At 47.1% G+C, this 14850-nt stretch overlaps 1 protein-coding gene and 22 non-coding genes across 23 annotated transcripts in view; 14 read left to right on the top strand and 9 right to left on the bottom strand.

Moving 5' to 3' along the window:
- The window catches only part of c5 (complement component 5), a 34142-nt gene that overhangs the window by 10905 nt on the left and 8387 nt on the right, over positions 1 to 14850 (top strand). The window contains exons 18-26 of the mRNA XM_070833458.1: positions 297 to 381; positions 1459 to 1541; positions 11873 to 12012; positions 12181 to 12408; positions 13474 to 13534; positions 13658 to 13747; positions 13950 to 14162; positions 14253 to 14328; positions 14673 to 14826. Coding sequence (XP_070689559.1) covers positions 297 to 381; positions 1459 to 1541; positions 11873 to 12012; positions 12181 to 12408; positions 13474 to 13534; positions 13658 to 13747; positions 13950 to 14162; positions 14253 to 14328; positions 14673 to 14826 — 1130 coding nt within the window. The remainder of the gene's footprint in view (positions 1 to 296; positions 382 to 1458; positions 1542 to 11872; positions 12013 to 12180; positions 12409 to 13473; positions 13535 to 13657; positions 13748 to 13949; positions 14163 to 14252; positions 14329 to 14672; positions 14827 to 14850) is intronic.
- On the top strand, positions 2102 to 2174 carry trnaa-agc (transfer RNA alanine (anticodon AGC)). The gene has a single exon. It is a non-coding gene; the product is annotated as a tRNA-Ala (tRNA).
- trnas-gcu (transfer RNA serine (anticodon GCU)) lies at positions 2619 to 2700 on the bottom strand. Its single transcript has one exon. It is a non-coding gene; the product is annotated as a tRNA-Ser (tRNA).
- Positions 2987 to 3059, top strand: trnaa-agc (transfer RNA alanine (anticodon AGC)). The gene has a single exon. It is a non-coding gene; the product is annotated as a tRNA-Ala (tRNA).
- Positions 3504 to 3585, bottom strand: trnas-gcu (transfer RNA serine (anticodon GCU)). The gene has a single exon. It is a non-coding gene; the product is annotated as a tRNA-Ser (tRNA).
- On the top strand, positions 4126 to 4198 carry trnaa-agc (transfer RNA alanine (anticodon AGC)). Its single transcript has one exon. It is a non-coding gene; the product is annotated as a tRNA-Ala (tRNA).
- trnas-gcu (transfer RNA serine (anticodon GCU)) lies at positions 4643 to 4724 on the bottom strand. Its single transcript has one exon. It is a non-coding gene; the product is annotated as a tRNA-Ser (tRNA).
- On the top strand, positions 5011 to 5083 carry trnaa-agc (transfer RNA alanine (anticodon AGC)). The gene has a single exon. It is a non-coding gene; the product is annotated as a tRNA-Ala (tRNA).
- trnaa-agc (transfer RNA alanine (anticodon AGC)) lies at positions 5265 to 5337 on the top strand. Its single transcript has one exon. It is a non-coding gene; the product is annotated as a tRNA-Ala (tRNA).
- Positions 5782 to 5863, bottom strand: trnas-gcu (transfer RNA serine (anticodon GCU)). The gene has a single exon. It is a non-coding gene; the product is annotated as a tRNA-Ser (tRNA).
- trnaa-agc (transfer RNA alanine (anticodon AGC)) lies at positions 6150 to 6222 on the top strand. Its single transcript has one exon. It is a non-coding gene; the product is annotated as a tRNA-Ala (tRNA).
- Positions 6921 to 7002, bottom strand: trnas-gcu (transfer RNA serine (anticodon GCU)). Its single transcript has one exon. It is a non-coding gene; the product is annotated as a tRNA-Ser (tRNA).
- trnaa-agc (transfer RNA alanine (anticodon AGC)) lies at positions 7289 to 7361 on the top strand. The gene has a single exon. It is a non-coding gene; the product is annotated as a tRNA-Ala (tRNA).
- Positions 7530 to 7602, top strand: trnaa-agc (transfer RNA alanine (anticodon AGC)). Its single transcript has one exon. It is a non-coding gene; the product is annotated as a tRNA-Ala (tRNA).
- On the bottom strand, positions 8047 to 8128 carry trnas-gcu (transfer RNA serine (anticodon GCU)). The gene has a single exon. It is a non-coding gene; the product is annotated as a tRNA-Ser (tRNA).
- Positions 8415 to 8487, top strand: trnaa-agc (transfer RNA alanine (anticodon AGC)). The gene has a single exon. It is a non-coding gene; the product is annotated as a tRNA-Ala (tRNA).
- trnaa-agc (transfer RNA alanine (anticodon AGC)) lies at positions 8669 to 8741 on the top strand. Its single transcript has one exon. It is a non-coding gene; the product is annotated as a tRNA-Ala (tRNA).
- Positions 9186 to 9267, bottom strand: trnas-gcu (transfer RNA serine (anticodon GCU)). The gene has a single exon. It is a non-coding gene; the product is annotated as a tRNA-Ser (tRNA).
- trnaa-agc (transfer RNA alanine (anticodon AGC)) lies at positions 9554 to 9626 on the top strand. The gene has a single exon. It is a non-coding gene; the product is annotated as a tRNA-Ala (tRNA).
- On the top strand, positions 9808 to 9880 carry trnaa-agc (transfer RNA alanine (anticodon AGC)). Its single transcript has one exon. It is a non-coding gene; the product is annotated as a tRNA-Ala (tRNA).
- Positions 10325 to 10406, bottom strand: trnas-gcu (transfer RNA serine (anticodon GCU)). Its single transcript has one exon. It is a non-coding gene; the product is annotated as a tRNA-Ser (tRNA).
- Positions 10693 to 10765, top strand: trnaa-agc (transfer RNA alanine (anticodon AGC)). Its single transcript has one exon. It is a non-coding gene; the product is annotated as a tRNA-Ala (tRNA).
- trnas-gcu (transfer RNA serine (anticodon GCU)) lies at positions 11452 to 11533 on the bottom strand. The gene has a single exon. It is a non-coding gene; the product is annotated as a tRNA-Ser (tRNA).

Raw genomic sequence — 14850 nt, 5'->3', positions numbered from 1 at the left:
CTAAGGTTCTGCTATTCTATTTTCAGCCACATTTTTTAGCCCATATTTGCTTATATTTTAAGAAATTAGCACCTTTAAAATACACTGAATTCTTCTTATAGCAGCTCCTGTTTGCAGTGTATCCATGTGTGTATAGACAAAATTGACTGGGTTACTTTGATACTGAAGAAAACCTAAAACATGATTCTCAGGCAAGTTATGAAGTGTCTTTTTTTCAATGACTCTTCCCATTAATCCCATCTGAATGAGGCTTTATAGCAATTATAGCAGAGCCTGGTGTGCGTGTGTGTTTGCAGAACTGGGTGCAGACTTCGACATGGCTCCTTCTCTGGTGCGGAGCTACTTCCCGGAGAGCTGGATGTGGGAGGTGCAACGCGTCAGGTGACACAAATAAAACACACCAAGAATCTCTGTTTGTTTGTTCGGATGAAAAGCTTAACTCCTTGATCCATATTCTGATTTGTGACATTGGCATCCACAAAAGAGAGAACATTTGGGAAGTCTAGAAGAACCAAAAATTAAATAATTTTATTCCCATTCATTATAGCGGAGGGCTAGCTTGGTAGACCGCTCAAAAATTTTTGACTTCATGTGTCACTGAGCAACTTTCATAGGAATTAATGGAGCCTCCAATGCTGTATCCAGGTCTCTTTATACATCTCTGACTTAGTGTCTTGCACTAAATAGTTGAGAGTATTTAAATTTTTAAAATATATTTATGGCTGTCTAAAAACTGCTTGAAAAACACAACTCATGGTGTAAGAATAAACTACATGGCAAGCACGACATACCAAACTGAAACAATGACTTTTTTTGACGATGTGTTTCCAACAATATGATGTGTCTGTGTAAGTGGAGACTGCAGCATATCTGCAGAAGTAAAAGTGCTCTGCTTTCTTTTTTAATGTGATAGTGTGGTAGGAATGTCATCTGTTACAGACATGTATACTTTGAGAACAGTAATATTACTTTAAGTCCTGTCCTTGTGTTGTTAGCTACTACGTCAAGATGCCCAAACTAGCACGGAGCTCATCCAGTCACTGACTGCACTGCCACTAATTGTTGGAAAAGCAATAATGCAGAGAGAGAGAGAGAGAGAGAGAAGCAGGCAGATGGGTCTACAATATGTGCTTGTACCCAGGATATCAAACTGACTCAGCAAAGAAAACAGCTTGAAAGGATAACAATACAAACTAAAGCCTAATGATAAAGAACACAGTGTAAAAGTCAATCGGCACATCATTTGGCCAACTAAACAGAGGACAATGAAATAAAATGCATACTTTTAAACCAGCTTTGTATCATACAAATTGAGGAAACTCAAAGTTCAAAGAACTTTGCAAGGACACAGGTTGGAGGTAACGCTTATGAATGTATTTCTAAACTATTCAATTTCCAGCCCTTTCAACACTTAGGATGAGACTTTTCTTATGTTTTTTGTATTTCTAATGTTTTTAGTCCAGGCCGGATGTCTGCCATTAGGCCTCTACCAGACACTCTCACCACCTGGGAGATCAAGGCCATTGGCATGTTCAAGAACGGTGAGTTTCTGTACTTACTTTATCCCTCTTTAATTTCCAATATCCCTCCCTCTTCCTATCTTACCCTATTATCTTCCTTTATTTAATCCATTTATTCTCTGTTTTTGAGTGACCTCAGGTTTTTGCAAACTTTGGCTCTGTTGAAATGTATAAGAAGAAACAAGTCATAGGTTTTGTTTTTTTTCTCCGTAGATGTGACAGTACCTCAGTTACCAAGGGAGCATTTCTCATGCAAAAACTGATCTTGTCATTCCGAAGAGGGTTGTAATGGAGGATGCTAGCTTGGGGAGATGCAAACATGGATTTACACGATGCAAGGGGGAATTAGCTCAAATGGTAGAGCGCTCGCTTAGCATGCTTAGAATGCCCGCATTTTCCACAAGACTTTACTTTCCTCTCTTGTGTTGAGGAGAAAATCAGTGAGATGTAAAACATGAGGTGGTTAAACACACATTGTGGTGTCCTTCTGAGGTGGTACTGTGTGGATTCAGCTGTGTTTTTGAGTGACTTCAGGTTTTTGGGAACTTCCGTTCTATTGAAATGTATAAATACCCTGCAAGGGGGAATTAGCTCAAATGGTAGAGCGCTCGCTTAGCATGCGAGAGGCAGCGGGATCGACGCCCGCATTCTCCACAAGACTTTACTTTCCTCTCTTGTGTTGAGGAGAAAACCAGCAAAAATCAGTGAGATGTAAAACATGAGGTGGTTGAACAGACGAACACACATTGCTGTGTCCTTCTGAGGTGGTACTGTGGCTTCAATGCAAGTCAGTGATTGGGAAAGGTGCTTACAATGCTCTCTGTTTTACGGCTTTGAAAATGTGTCTTTCCATTTCCAATCAACAGTGTCAGCGCTGACCATAAAACCTCCGTAAGTTGTTTCCCTGTCATCTGGCCTCTTCATCCAGTGGTTGCGCCACTGCTCCAGAGTGGTCTGATTCACGTCCACCAATTGCAGGGAAGCGTCCCTCATTGTTGTTCTATTGTTCAAAATCAGCTTTGGTATGCTGCAGGATGAGGAACCATCTTGTGAGCGTGGCCACCTTTCCTAGCCGGCCGGTTAAAGCCAACCTGCGTACGACGAGGATGGGATTCGAACCCACGCGTGCAGAGCACAATGGATTAGCAGTCCATCGCCTTAACCACTCGGCCACCTCGTCGTTGGTGAGTGCTAGTGATAGTGACCCCCCAGCGTGGGCTGCGAGAGGTGGCAGGTTTGCTGCCCTCTTTCTCCGCAACAATTTAGTCTCCCCGCCTTCATCCCCAAGTCTGAAAAAGTTTGCCTCAGCCACAAGACAGCAGTCTGGCTACCGAGGAAGAGGCAGTGTGCAGGCAAGGGCACTTCTCTTCATGCTGTCCACCTAGATGTGGATTCAGCTATGCTTTTGAGTGACCTCAGGTTTTTGGAGACTTCCATTCTATTGAAATGTGTAAGAAGCCTGAGAGGGGGAATTAGCTCAAATGGTAGAGCGCTCGCTTAGCATGCGAGAGGCAGCGGGATCGACGCCCGCATTCTCCACAAGACTTTACTTTCCTCTCTTGTGTTGAGGAGAAAACCAGCAAAAATCAGTGAGATGTCAAACATGAGGTGGTTGAACAGACGAACACACATTGCTGTGTCCTTCTGAGGTGGTACTGTGGCTTCAATGCAAGCCAGTGATTGGGAAAGGTGCTTACAATGCTCTCTGTTTTACGGCTTTGAAAATGTGTCTTTCCATTTCCAATCAACAGTGTCAGCGCTGACCATAAAACCTCCGTAAGTTGTTTCCCTGTCATCTGGCCTCTTCATCCAGTGGTTGCGCCACTGCTCCAGAGTGGTCTGATTCACGTCCACCAATTGCAGGGAAGCGTCCCTCATTGTTGTTCTATTGTTCAAAATCAGCTTTGGTATGCTGCAGGATGAGGAACCATCTTGTGAGCGTGGCCACCTTTCCTAGCCGGCAGGTTAAAGCCAACCTGCGTACGACGAGGATGGGATTCGAACCCACGCGTGCAGAGCACAATGGATTAGCAGTCCATCGCCTTAACCACTCGGCCACCTCGTCGTTGGTGAGTGCCAGTGATAGTGACCCCCCAGCGTGGGCTGCGAGAGGTGGCAGGTTTGCTGCCTTCTTTCTCCGCAACAATTTAGTCTCCCCGCCTTCATCCCCAAGTCTGAAAAAGTTTGCCTCAGCCACAAGACAGCAGTCTGGCTACCGAGGAAGAGGCAGTGTGCAGGCAAGGGCACTTCTCTTCATGCTGTCCACCTAGATGTGGATTCAGCTATGCTTTTGAGTGACCTCAGGTTTTTGGAGACTTCCGTTCTATTGGAATGTGGAAGAAGCCTGCAAGGGGGAATTAGCTCAAATGGTAGAGCGCTCGCTTAGCATGCGAGAGGCAGCTGGATCGACGCCCGCATTCTCCACAAGACTTTACTTTCCTCTCTTGTGTTGAGGAGAAAATCAGTGAGATGTAAAACATGAGGTGGTTAAACACACATTGTGGTGTCCTTCTGAGGTGGTACTGTGTGGATTCAGCTGTGTTTTTGAGTGACTTCAGGTTTTTGGGAACTTCCGTTCTATTGAAATGTATAAATACCCTGCAAGGGGGAATTAGCTCAAATGGTAGAGCGCTCGCTTAGCATGCGAGAGGCAGCGGGATCGACGCCCGCATTCTCCACAAGACTTTACTTTCCTCTCTTGTGTTGAGGAGAAAACCAGCAAAAATCAGTGAGATGTAAAACATGAGGTGGTTGAACAGACGAACACACATTGCTGTGTCCTTCTGAGGTGGTACTGTGGCTTCAATGCAAGTCAGTGATTGGGAAAGGTGCTTACAATGCTCTCTGTTTTACGGCTTTGAAAATGTGTCTTTCCATTTCCAATCAACAGTGTCAGCGCTGACCATAAAACCTCCGTAAGTTGTTTCCCTGTCATCTGGCCTCTTCATCCAGTGGTTGCGCCACTGCTCCAGAGTGGTCTGATTCACGTCCACCAATTGCAGGGAAGCGTCCCTCATTGTTGTTCTATTGTTCAAAATCAGCTTTGGTATGCTGCAGGATGAGGAACCATCTTGTGAGCGTGGCCACCTTTCCTAGCCGGCCGGTTAAAGCCAACCTGCGTACGACGAGGATGGGATTCGAACCCACGCGTGCAGAGCACAATGGATTAGCAGTCCATCGCCTTAACCACTCGGCCACCTCGTCGTTGGTGAGTGCTAGTGATAGTGACCCCCCAGCGTGGGCTGCGAGAGGTGGCAGGTTTGCTGCCCTCTTTCTCCGCAACAATTTAGTCTCCCCGCCTTCATCCCCAAGTCTGAAAAAGTTTGCCTCAGCCACAAGACAGCAGTCTGGCTACCGAGGAAGAGGCAGTGTGCAGGCAAGGGCACTTCTCTTCATGCTGTCCACCTAGATGTGGATTCAGCTATGCTTTTGAGTGACCTCAGGTTTTTAGAAACTTCCGTTCTATTGAAATGTGTAAGAAGCCTGAGAGGGGGAATTAGCTCAAATGGTAGAGCGCTCGCTTAGCATGCGAGAGGCAGCGGGATCGACGCCCGCATTCTCCACAAGACTTTACTTTCCTCTCTTGTGTTGAGGAGAAAATCAGTGAGATGTAAAACATGAGGTGGTTAAACACACATTGTGGTGTCCTTCTGAGGTGGTACTGTGTGGATTCAGCTGTGTTTTTGAGTGACTTCAGGTTTTTGGGAACTTCCGTTCTATTGAAATGTATAAATACCCTGCAAGGGGGAATTAGCTCAAATGGTAGAGCGCTCGCTTAGCATGCGAGAGGCAGCGGGATCGACGCCCGCATTCTCCACAAGACTTTACTTTCCTCTCTTGTGTTGAGGAGAAAACCAGCAAAAATCAGTGAGATGTAAAACATGAGGTGGTTGAACAGACGAACACACATTGCTGTGTCCTTCTGAGGTGGTACTGTGGCTTCAATGCAAGCCAGTGATTGGGAAAGGTGCTTACAATGCTCTCTGTTTTACGGCTTTGAAAATGTGTCTTTCCATTTCCAATCAACAGTGTCAGCGCTGACCATAAAACCTCCGTAAATTGTTTCCCTGTCATCTGGCCTCTTCATCCAGTGGTTGCGCCACTGCTCCAGAGTGGTCTGATTCACGTCCACCAATTGCAGGGAAGCGTCCCTCATTGTTGTTCTATTGTTCAAAATCAGCTTCGGTATGCTGCAGGATGAGGAACCATCTTGTGAGCGTGGCCACCTTTCCTAGCCGGCCGGTTAAAGCCAACCTGCGTACGACGAGGATGGGATTCGAACCCACGCGTGCAGAGCACAATGGATTAGCAGTCCATCGCCTTAACCACTCGGCCACCTCGTCGTTGGTGAGTGTTAGTGATAGTGACCCCCCAGCGTGGGCTGCGAGAGGTGGCAGGTTTGCTGCCCTCTTTCTCCGCAACAATTTAGTCTCCCCGCCTTCATCCCCAAGTCTGAAAAAGTTTGCCTCAGCCACAAGACAGCAGTCTGGCTACCGAGGAAGAGGCAGTGTGCAGGCAAGGGCACTTCTCTTCATGCTGTCCACCTAGATGTGGATTCAGCTATGCTTTTGAGTGACCTCAGGTTTTTGGAGACTTCCGTTCTATTGGAATGTGGAAGAAGCCTGCAAGGGGGAATTAGCTCAAATGGTAGAGCGCTCGCTTAGCATGCGAGAGGCAGCGGGATCGACGCCCGCATTCTCCACAAGACTTTACTTTCCTCTCTTGTGTTGAGGAGAAAATCAGTGAGATGTAAAACATGAGGTGGTTAAACACACATTGTGGTGTCCTTCTGAGGTGGTACTGTGTGGATTCAGCTGTGTTTTTGAGTGACTTCAGGTTTTTGGGAACTTCCGTTCTATTGAAATGTATAAATACCCTGCAAGGGGGAATTAGCTCAAATGGTAGAGCGCTCGCTTAGCATGCGAGAGGCAGCGGGATCGACGCCCGCGTTCTCCACAAGACTTTACTTTCCTCTCTTGTGTTGAGGAGAAAACCAGCAAAAATCAGTGAGATGTAAAACATGAGGTGGTTGAACAGACGAACACACATTGCTGTGTCCTTCTGAGGTGGTACTGTGGCTTCAATGCAAGCCAGTGATTGGGAAAGGTGCTTACAATGCTCTCTGTTTTACGGCTTTGAAAATGTGTCTTTCCATTTCCAATAAACACTGTCAGCGCTGACCATAAAACCTCCGTAAGTTGTTTCCCTGTCATCTGGCCTCTTCATCCAGTGGTTGCGCCACTGCTCCAGAGTGGTCTGATTCACGTCCACCAATTGCAGGGAAGCGTCCCTCATTATTGTTCTATTGTTCAAAATCAGCTTTGGTATGCTGCAGGATGAGGAACCATCTTGTGAGCGTGGCCACCTTTCCTAGCCGGCCGGTTAAAGCCAACCTGCGTACGACGAGGATGGGATTCGAACCCACGCGTGCAGAGCACAATGGATTAGCAGTCCATCGCCTTAACCACTCGGCCACCTCGTCGTTGGTGAGTGCCAGTGATAGTGACCCCCCAGCGTGGGCTGCGAGAGGTGGCAGGTTTGCTGCCCTCTTTCTCCGCAACAATTTAGTCTCCCCGCCTTCATCCCCAAGTCTGAAAAAGTTTGCCTCAGCCACAAGACAGCAGTCTGGCTACCGAGGAAGAGGCAGTGTGCAGGCAAGGGCACTTCTCTTCATGCTGTCCACCTAGATGTGGATTCAGCTATGCTTTTGAGTGACCTCAGGTTTTTGGAGACTTCCGTTCTATTGAAATGTGTAAGAAGCCTGAGAGGGGGAATTAGCTCAAATGGTAGAGCGCTCGCTTAGCATGCGAGAGGCAGCGGGATCGACGCCCGCATTCTCCACAAGACTTTACTTTCCTCTCTTGTGTTGAGGAGAAAATCAGTGAGATGTAAAACATGAGGTGGTTAAACACACATTGTGGTGGTACTGTGTGGATTCAGCTGTGTTTTTGAGTGACTTCAGGTTTTTGGGAACTTCCGTTCTATTGAAATGTATAAATACCCTGCAAGGGGGAATTAGCTCAAATGGTAGAGCGCTCGCTTAGCATGCGAGAGGCAGCGGGATCGACGCCCGCATTCTCCACAAGACTTTACTTTCCTCTCTTGTGTTGAGGAGAAAACCAGCAAAAATCAGTGAGATGTAAAACATGAGGTGGTTGAACAGACGAACACACATTGCTGTGTCCTTCTGAGGTGGTACTGTGGCTTCAATGCAAGCCAGTGATTGGGAAAGGTGCTTACAATGCTCTCTGTTTTACGGCTTTGAAAATGTGTCTTTCCATTTCCAATCAACAGTGTCAGCGCTGACCATAAAACCTCCGTAAGTTGTTTCCCTGTCATCTGGCCTCTTCATCCAGTGGTTGCGCCACTGCTCCAGAGTGGTCTGATTCACGTCCACCAATTGCAGGGAAGCGTCCCTCATTGTTGTTCTATTGTTCAAAATCAGCTTTGGTATGCTGCAGGATGAGGAACCATCTTGTGAGCGTGGCCACCTTTCCTAGCCGGCCGGTTAAAGCCAACCTGCGTACGACGAGGATGGGATTCGAACCCACGCGTGCAGAGCACAATGGATTAGCAGTCCATCGCCTTAACCACTCGGCCACCTCGTCGTTGGTGAGTGCTAGTGATAGTGACCCCCCAGCGTGGGCTGCGAGAGGTGGCAGGTTTGCTGCCCTCTTTCTCCGCAACAATTTAGTCTCCCCGCCTTCATCCCCAAGTCTGAAAAAGTTTGCCTCAGCCACAAGACAGCAGTCTGGCTACCGAGGAAGAGGCAGTGTGCAGGCAAGGGCACTTCTCTTCATGCTGTCCACCTAGATGTGGATTCAGCTATGCTTTTGAGTGACCTCAGGTTTTTGGAAACTTCCGTTCTATTGAAATGTGTAAGAAGCCTGAGAGGGGGAATTAGCTCAAATGGTAGAGCGCTCGCTTAGCATGCGAGAGGCAGCGGGATCGACGCCCGCATTCTCCACAAGACTTTACTTTCCTCTCTTGTGTTGAGGAGAAAATCAGTGAGATGTAAAACATGAGGTGGTTAAACACACATTGTGGTGTCCTTCTGAGGTGGTACTGTGTGGATTCAGCTGTGTTTTTGAGTGACTTCAGGTTTTTGGGAACTTCCGTTCTATTGAAATGTGTAAATACCCTGCAAGGGGGAATTAGCTCAAATGGTAGAGCGCTCGCTTAGCATGCGAGAGGCAGCGGGATCGACGCCCGCATTCTCCACAAGACTTTACTTTCCTCTCTTGTGTTGAGGAGAAAACCAGCAAAAATCAGTGAGATGTAAAACATGAGGTGGTTGAACAGACGAACACACATTGCTGTGTCCTTCTGAGGTGGTACTGTGGCTTCAATGCAAGCCAGTGATTGGGAAAGGTGCTTACAATGCTCTCTGTTTTACGGCTTTGAAAATGTGTCTTTCCATTTCCAATCAACAGTGTCAGCGCTGACCATAAAACCTCCGTAAATTGTTTCCCTGTCATCTGGCCTCTTCATCCAGTGGTTGCGCCACTGCTCCAGAGTGGTCTGATTCACGTCCACCAATTGCAGGGAAGCGTCCCTCATTGTTGTTCTATTGTTCAAAATCAGCTTCGGTATGCTGCAGGATGAGGAACCATCTTGTGAGCGTGGCCACCTTTCCTAGCCGGCCGGTTAAAGCCAACCTGCGTACGACGAGGATGGGATTCGAACCCACGCGTGCAGAGCACAATGGATTAGCAGTCCATCGCCTTAACCACTCGGCCACCTCGTCGTTGGTGAGTGTTAGTGATAGTGACCCCCCAGCGTGGGCTGCGAGAGGTGGCAGGTTTGCTGCCCTCTTTCTCCGCAACAATTTAGTCTCCCCGCCTTCATCCCCAAGTCTGAAAAAGTTTGCCTCAGCCACAAGACAGCAGTCTGGCTACCGAGGAAGAGGCAGTGTGCAGGCAAGGGCACTTCTCTTCATGCTGTCCACCTAGATGTGGATTCAGCTATGCTTTTGAGTGACCTCAGGTTTTTGGAGACTTCCGTTCTATTGGAATGTGGAAGAAGCCTGCAAGGGGGAATTAGCTCAAATGGTAGAGCGCTCGCTTAGCATGCGAGAGGCAGCGGGATCGACGCCCGCATTCTCCACAAGACTTTACTTTCCTCTCTTGTGTTGAGGAGAAAATCAGTGAGATGTAAAACATGAGGTGGTTAAACACACATTGTGGTGTCCTTCTGAGGTGGTGCTGTGTGGATTCAGCTGTGTTTTTGAGTGACTTCAGGTTTTTGGGAACTTCCGTTCTATTGAAATGTATAAATACCCTGCAAGGGGGAATTAGCTCAAATGGTAGAGCGCTCGCTTAGCATGCGAGAGGCAGCGGGATCGACGCCCGCATTCTCCACAAGACTTTACTTTCCTCTCTTGTGTTGAGGAGAAAACCAGCAAAAATCAGTGAGATGTAAAACATGAGGTGGTTGAACAGACGAACACACATTGCTGTGTCCTTCTGAGGTGGTACTGTGGCTTCAATGCAAGCCAGTGATTGGGAAAGGTGCTTACAATGCTCTCTGTTTTACGGCTTTGAAAATGTGTCTTTCCATTTCCAATCAACAGTGTCAGCGCTGACCATAAAACCTCCGTAAGTTGTTTCCCTGTCATCTGGCCTCTTCATCCAGTGGTTGCGCCACTGCTCCAGAGTGGTCTGATTCACGTCCACCAATTGCAGGGAAGCGTCCCTCATTGTTGTTCTATTGTTCAAAATCAGCTTCGGTATGCTGCAGGATGAGGAACCATCTTGTGAGCGTGGCCACCTTTCCTAGCCGGCAGGTTAAAGCCAACCTGCGTACGACGAGGATGGGATTCGAACCCACGCGTGCAGAGCACAATGGATTAGCAGTCCATCGCCTTAACCACTCGGCCACCTCGTCGTTGGTGAGTGTTAGTGATAGTGACCCCCCAGCGTGGGCTGCGAGAGGTGGCAGGTTTGCTGCCCTCTTTCTCCGCAACAATTTAGTCTCCCCGCCTTCATCCCCAAGTCTGAAAAAGTTTGCCTCAGCCACAAGACAGCAGTCTGGCTACCGAGGAAGAGGCAGTGTGCAGGCAAGGGCACTTCTCTTCATGCTGTCCACCTAGATGTGGATTCAGCTATGCTGTTGAGTGACCTCAGGTTTTTGGAGACTTCCGTTCTATTGGAATGTGGAAGAAGCCTGCAAGGGGGAATTAGCTCAAATGGTAGAGCGCTCGCTTAGCATGCGAGAGGCAGCGGGATCGACGCCCGCATTCTCCACAAGACTTTACTTTCCTCTCTTGTGTTGAGGAGAAAATCAGTGAGATGTAAAACATGAGGTGGTTAAACACACATTGTGGTGTCCTTCTGAGGTGGTACTGTGTGGATTCAGCTGTGTTTTTGAGTGACTTCAGGTTTTTGGGAACTTCCGTTCTATTGAAATGTATAAATACCCTGCAAGGGGGAATTAGCTCAAATGGTAGAGCGCTCGCTTAGCATGCGAGAGGCAGTGGGATCGACGCCCGCATTCTCCACAAGACTTTACTTTCCTCTCTTGTGTTGAGGAGAAAACCAGCAAAAAACATGAGGTGGTTGAACAGACGAACACACATTGCTGTGTCCTTCTGAGGTGGTACTGTGGCTTCAATGCAAGCCAGCGATTGGGAAAGGTGCTTACAATGCTCTCTGTTTTACGGCTTTGAAAATGTGTCTTTCCATTTCCAATAAACAGTGTCAGCGCTGACCATAAAATTTCCTCCGTAAGTTGTTTCCCTGTCATCTGGCCTCTTCATCCAGTGGTTGCGCCACTGCTCCAGAGTGGTCTGATTCACGTCCACCAATTGCAGGGAAGCGTCCCTCATTGTTGTTCTATTGTTCAAAATCAGCTTCGGTATGCTGCAGTTTGAGGAACCATCTTGTGAGCGTGGCCACCTTTCCTAGCCGGCAGGTTAAAGCCAACCTGCGTACGACGAGGATGGGATTCGAACCCACGCGTGCAGAGCACAATGGATTAGCAGTCCATCGCCTTAACCACTCGGCCACCTCGTCGTTGGTGAGTGCCAGTGATAGTGACCCCCCAGCGTGGGCTGCGAGAGGTGGCAGGTTTGCTGCCTTCTTTCTCCGCAACAATTTAGTCTCCCCGCCTTCATCCCCAAGTCTGAAAAAGTTTTCCTCAGCCACAAGACAGCAGTCTGGCTACCGAGGAAGAGGCAGTGTGCAGGCAAGGGCACTTCTCTTCATGCTGTCCACCTAGATGTGGATTCAGCTATGCTTTTGAGTGACCTCAGGTTTTTGGAAACTTCCGTTCTATTGAAATGTGTAAGAACCATCTGAGCTGACCTATTTTAATTAGATTTGAGGTACTTAAACAGTGTGTCTTTCCCGCAGGTATGTGTGTTGCAGAGCCAGTTCAGGTATCGGTCAGTTTGCCACTCAGTTTGGACGTCCCGCTGCCTTATCAAGTTGTCAGAGGAGAACAGCTCGAGCTTAAGGGCTCAGTGTACAACCAGCAGGCTGACATCATCACGGTACCAACCACAGTCAACAACATATCCCATGTTTCTGTGCTAATGGTTTGCTGTCAAAGTCAGCTGTCGTCACAGAGAGCTAATATTATAATGATTGTTTTATCGTTTTTCCATTTTAATGTTGTCATTGTTTGTCCCTTTGTCTCCTCCTTGTTGTTTCCTCTTCAGTTCTGTGTGACGCTGACAGTTGGCCCAGCTGTTTGCCTGCTGCAGTCCCAGCCGGCTGCTGGGGGACTGCACTCAACTGCCTGCACCTGGAGCCGCCTGTCTGCAGGGGGCGTGCACAAAGTGACCTTCACTGTGCTGGGCCTGGAGCCTGGAGAGCATACTCTGACCTTTACTCTGAAGACTCGTGAAGGAAACAAAGACATCCTGGAGAAGAAGTTACGAGTGGTGGTGCGTAGATGGATAAACGAAAAAACAAATGGAGTATAAACTATAGATAAAAAGAACAGACTGCCCTTAAATGGCTCAGTGTTTGGTTGATGTCCTGCTAAAATATTCCTCCACAAAAAGCACTGATTTGGAAAATTGCAGGTCAAAAGACTTTGGTAACAACTGGTCCATTTGGTAGAAAAAAGAGTTTTCTATACATCTAGGTTATATTTAAATGTATAAGTTTATATGAAAATGCATATAGGTAACTGAAACAGCTCTCATCTCTCTTCCCTAATTTTTTCTTGTCTCTAAACTGTCAGATCTCTAATAAAGGCATGAAAATTCCCCAAAAAATAATTTAAAAAAGAAAAGATGTCACCAGCACAAAGCCTCAGGTTAATGCTAACTTTAGCTCACCTTTGTTGTCTTGTTTAATGTTCAGCAGGATTGTTGATGAAGTTGGTCCATAAATCTGTTATTTCTTTCCTTCTAAGAACTGTTAATGCCAGCTAGTATTACTTCCGGATACATGTTAGTGAAGTAATACTTGTTGCTTATTGGGACCACAGATCAATCATGTAACATAAGTTCTGAAGAAGAACTTGGTTTTGTGTGGGATAAAGTTACCAATCACAATCTACAGTGTCTGATTCCACACATGCATTCAGGTCTTTTAGATTAAAACAGCAATTAGTTCATTTGCTCATTCTATCTCTTTCAGGTAACTATTTATTTTTTAATTCATGACAAAATTTGTATTTAGTCACAGTTTTTGTTTTCAAAGTTTTTTGCTGCTATACCTCCTGACTCATCACTCACCTGAAGTCACTGAAGTATATCACTTTACACTTACTAGGACCACACTGAGTCATTTAGTTAGCTAATTTAGATGTTAGCATTTTTGAGGTAAAAAACTACCAGGCGACTGTCACCATTAGCAATGTGTCACCATGACGAATAGGACCAGTCGGTGGGCAGAAACACTTATTTCACAAAAAATTTCTGAAACATTTGTTGAACCTTTTATGAACATAAACCAGGAAATGTGTCAGCCATTATCTTTTATTTTGTTTGTGTTTCCAGCCCGAGGGACTGAGGAAGGAGACATACTCTGGAGGGAGACTCGACCCACAGGGACTCTACGGTACACTAACTGATCCAGGATCTGCAGCTCTGAATGAGGCTGCTCTGCTTCATCAGGTCTGTTTGTTGTGGTCTTTGTTGATATCACTCTGCTCTGTGTTGCTGTGTTTTCGTGCTGTTGTAGGTTCAGACAAGACAATAGTGGAGCTGAAGAACAAACTGCCGTCCAACATTGTTCCCAACACGGCTGTGGAGAGAATGCTGACTATCAATGGTAAGATGTGGAAACATGGTGCTGAGCTGCAGATAAGAAAGTAATGCAGCATGTGGTGAAGACAGTCTATATTTGTCCATGACCTCTTAAAACACGAATTAAAGAAAAATCTTGTGTGTTACAATGAAGAATAACTGGATCAGAGTTGAGACATGCCATCGTATGGTGCCTTAAAATGTATGATCTTCTCTGTCTGTACCAGGTGAGATTCTTGGTGACGTCCTCACAGTGGTGCACAGCCCTGAAGGTCTCAGAAAGCTCATCAATCTGCCAGCCGGGTCGGCAGAGGCGGAGCTCGGTGGACTGCTCCCTCTGGCCCAGGTGTTCCAGTACCTGGAGACGACAAGGAGCTGGGACGTCCTGGGAGCGGACATCCAGAAGAACGCAGCAGACCTGAGACAAAAGATTAGAGAGGGTGAGGAGACGACGAAGAGACACTGGTGGAGTTTAACCATGTGCTGCTTGTTGACAGTGTGTGTGTGTGTGTGTGTGTGTGTGTGTGCAGGTCTGGTCAGTGTCAGTTCATTCAGAGGTGGAGACTCCAGTTACAGCATGTGGTCGAGGGGTGAATCCAGCACCTGGTCAGGACACACACTCACACACACAAACACACACACACACACACACACACCAATCTTAAAACTCACCAGCCCACTGGTGGCCATGGTTACGCTTAGGGTTCAGACAAATTTATACAGGTGGAGTTGACAAGATGTAGATGTTATGTGTTCATTTTCATAGTTCTGACATTCAGCATGTCGCAGTTATTGTTCTTCAAAAATGACTCACAGAAGAGGAACAAAAGAAGCTCTCATTTCAAGTTAAAATATTAGCTCTCACACAGATAACGCTGATTTTTCCTCTTAAAATCCTTCTCCTCCTCTCTCCCTCTCCTCATCCCTCCCTCTCTCCCTCCCTCCCTCAGGCTGACGGCTCTGGTGGTGAAGACTCTCTCTCTGGTTGATCTCAGTGTCTCTGTGGACCACCAGTCCCTGTCAGAGTCTGTTTCCTGGTTGATTCATCACGCTCAGCAGCCGGATGGATCCTTCACTGACAAATCCTCCTTCAGAGCCAACAAGGCCAGAAACTCTCCTCCTCCTCCT

Source organism: Pempheris klunzingeri, chromosome 7 (assembly GCF_042242105.1).
Source record: "Pempheris klunzingeri isolate RE-2024b chromosome 7, fPemKlu1.hap1, whole genome shotgun sequence".
Lineage (NCBI taxonomy): Eukaryota > Metazoa > Chordata > Actinopteri > Acropomatiformes > Pempheridae > Pempheris > Pempheris klunzingeri.
This window is presented reverse-complemented; position numbering and strand designations above follow the sequence as displayed.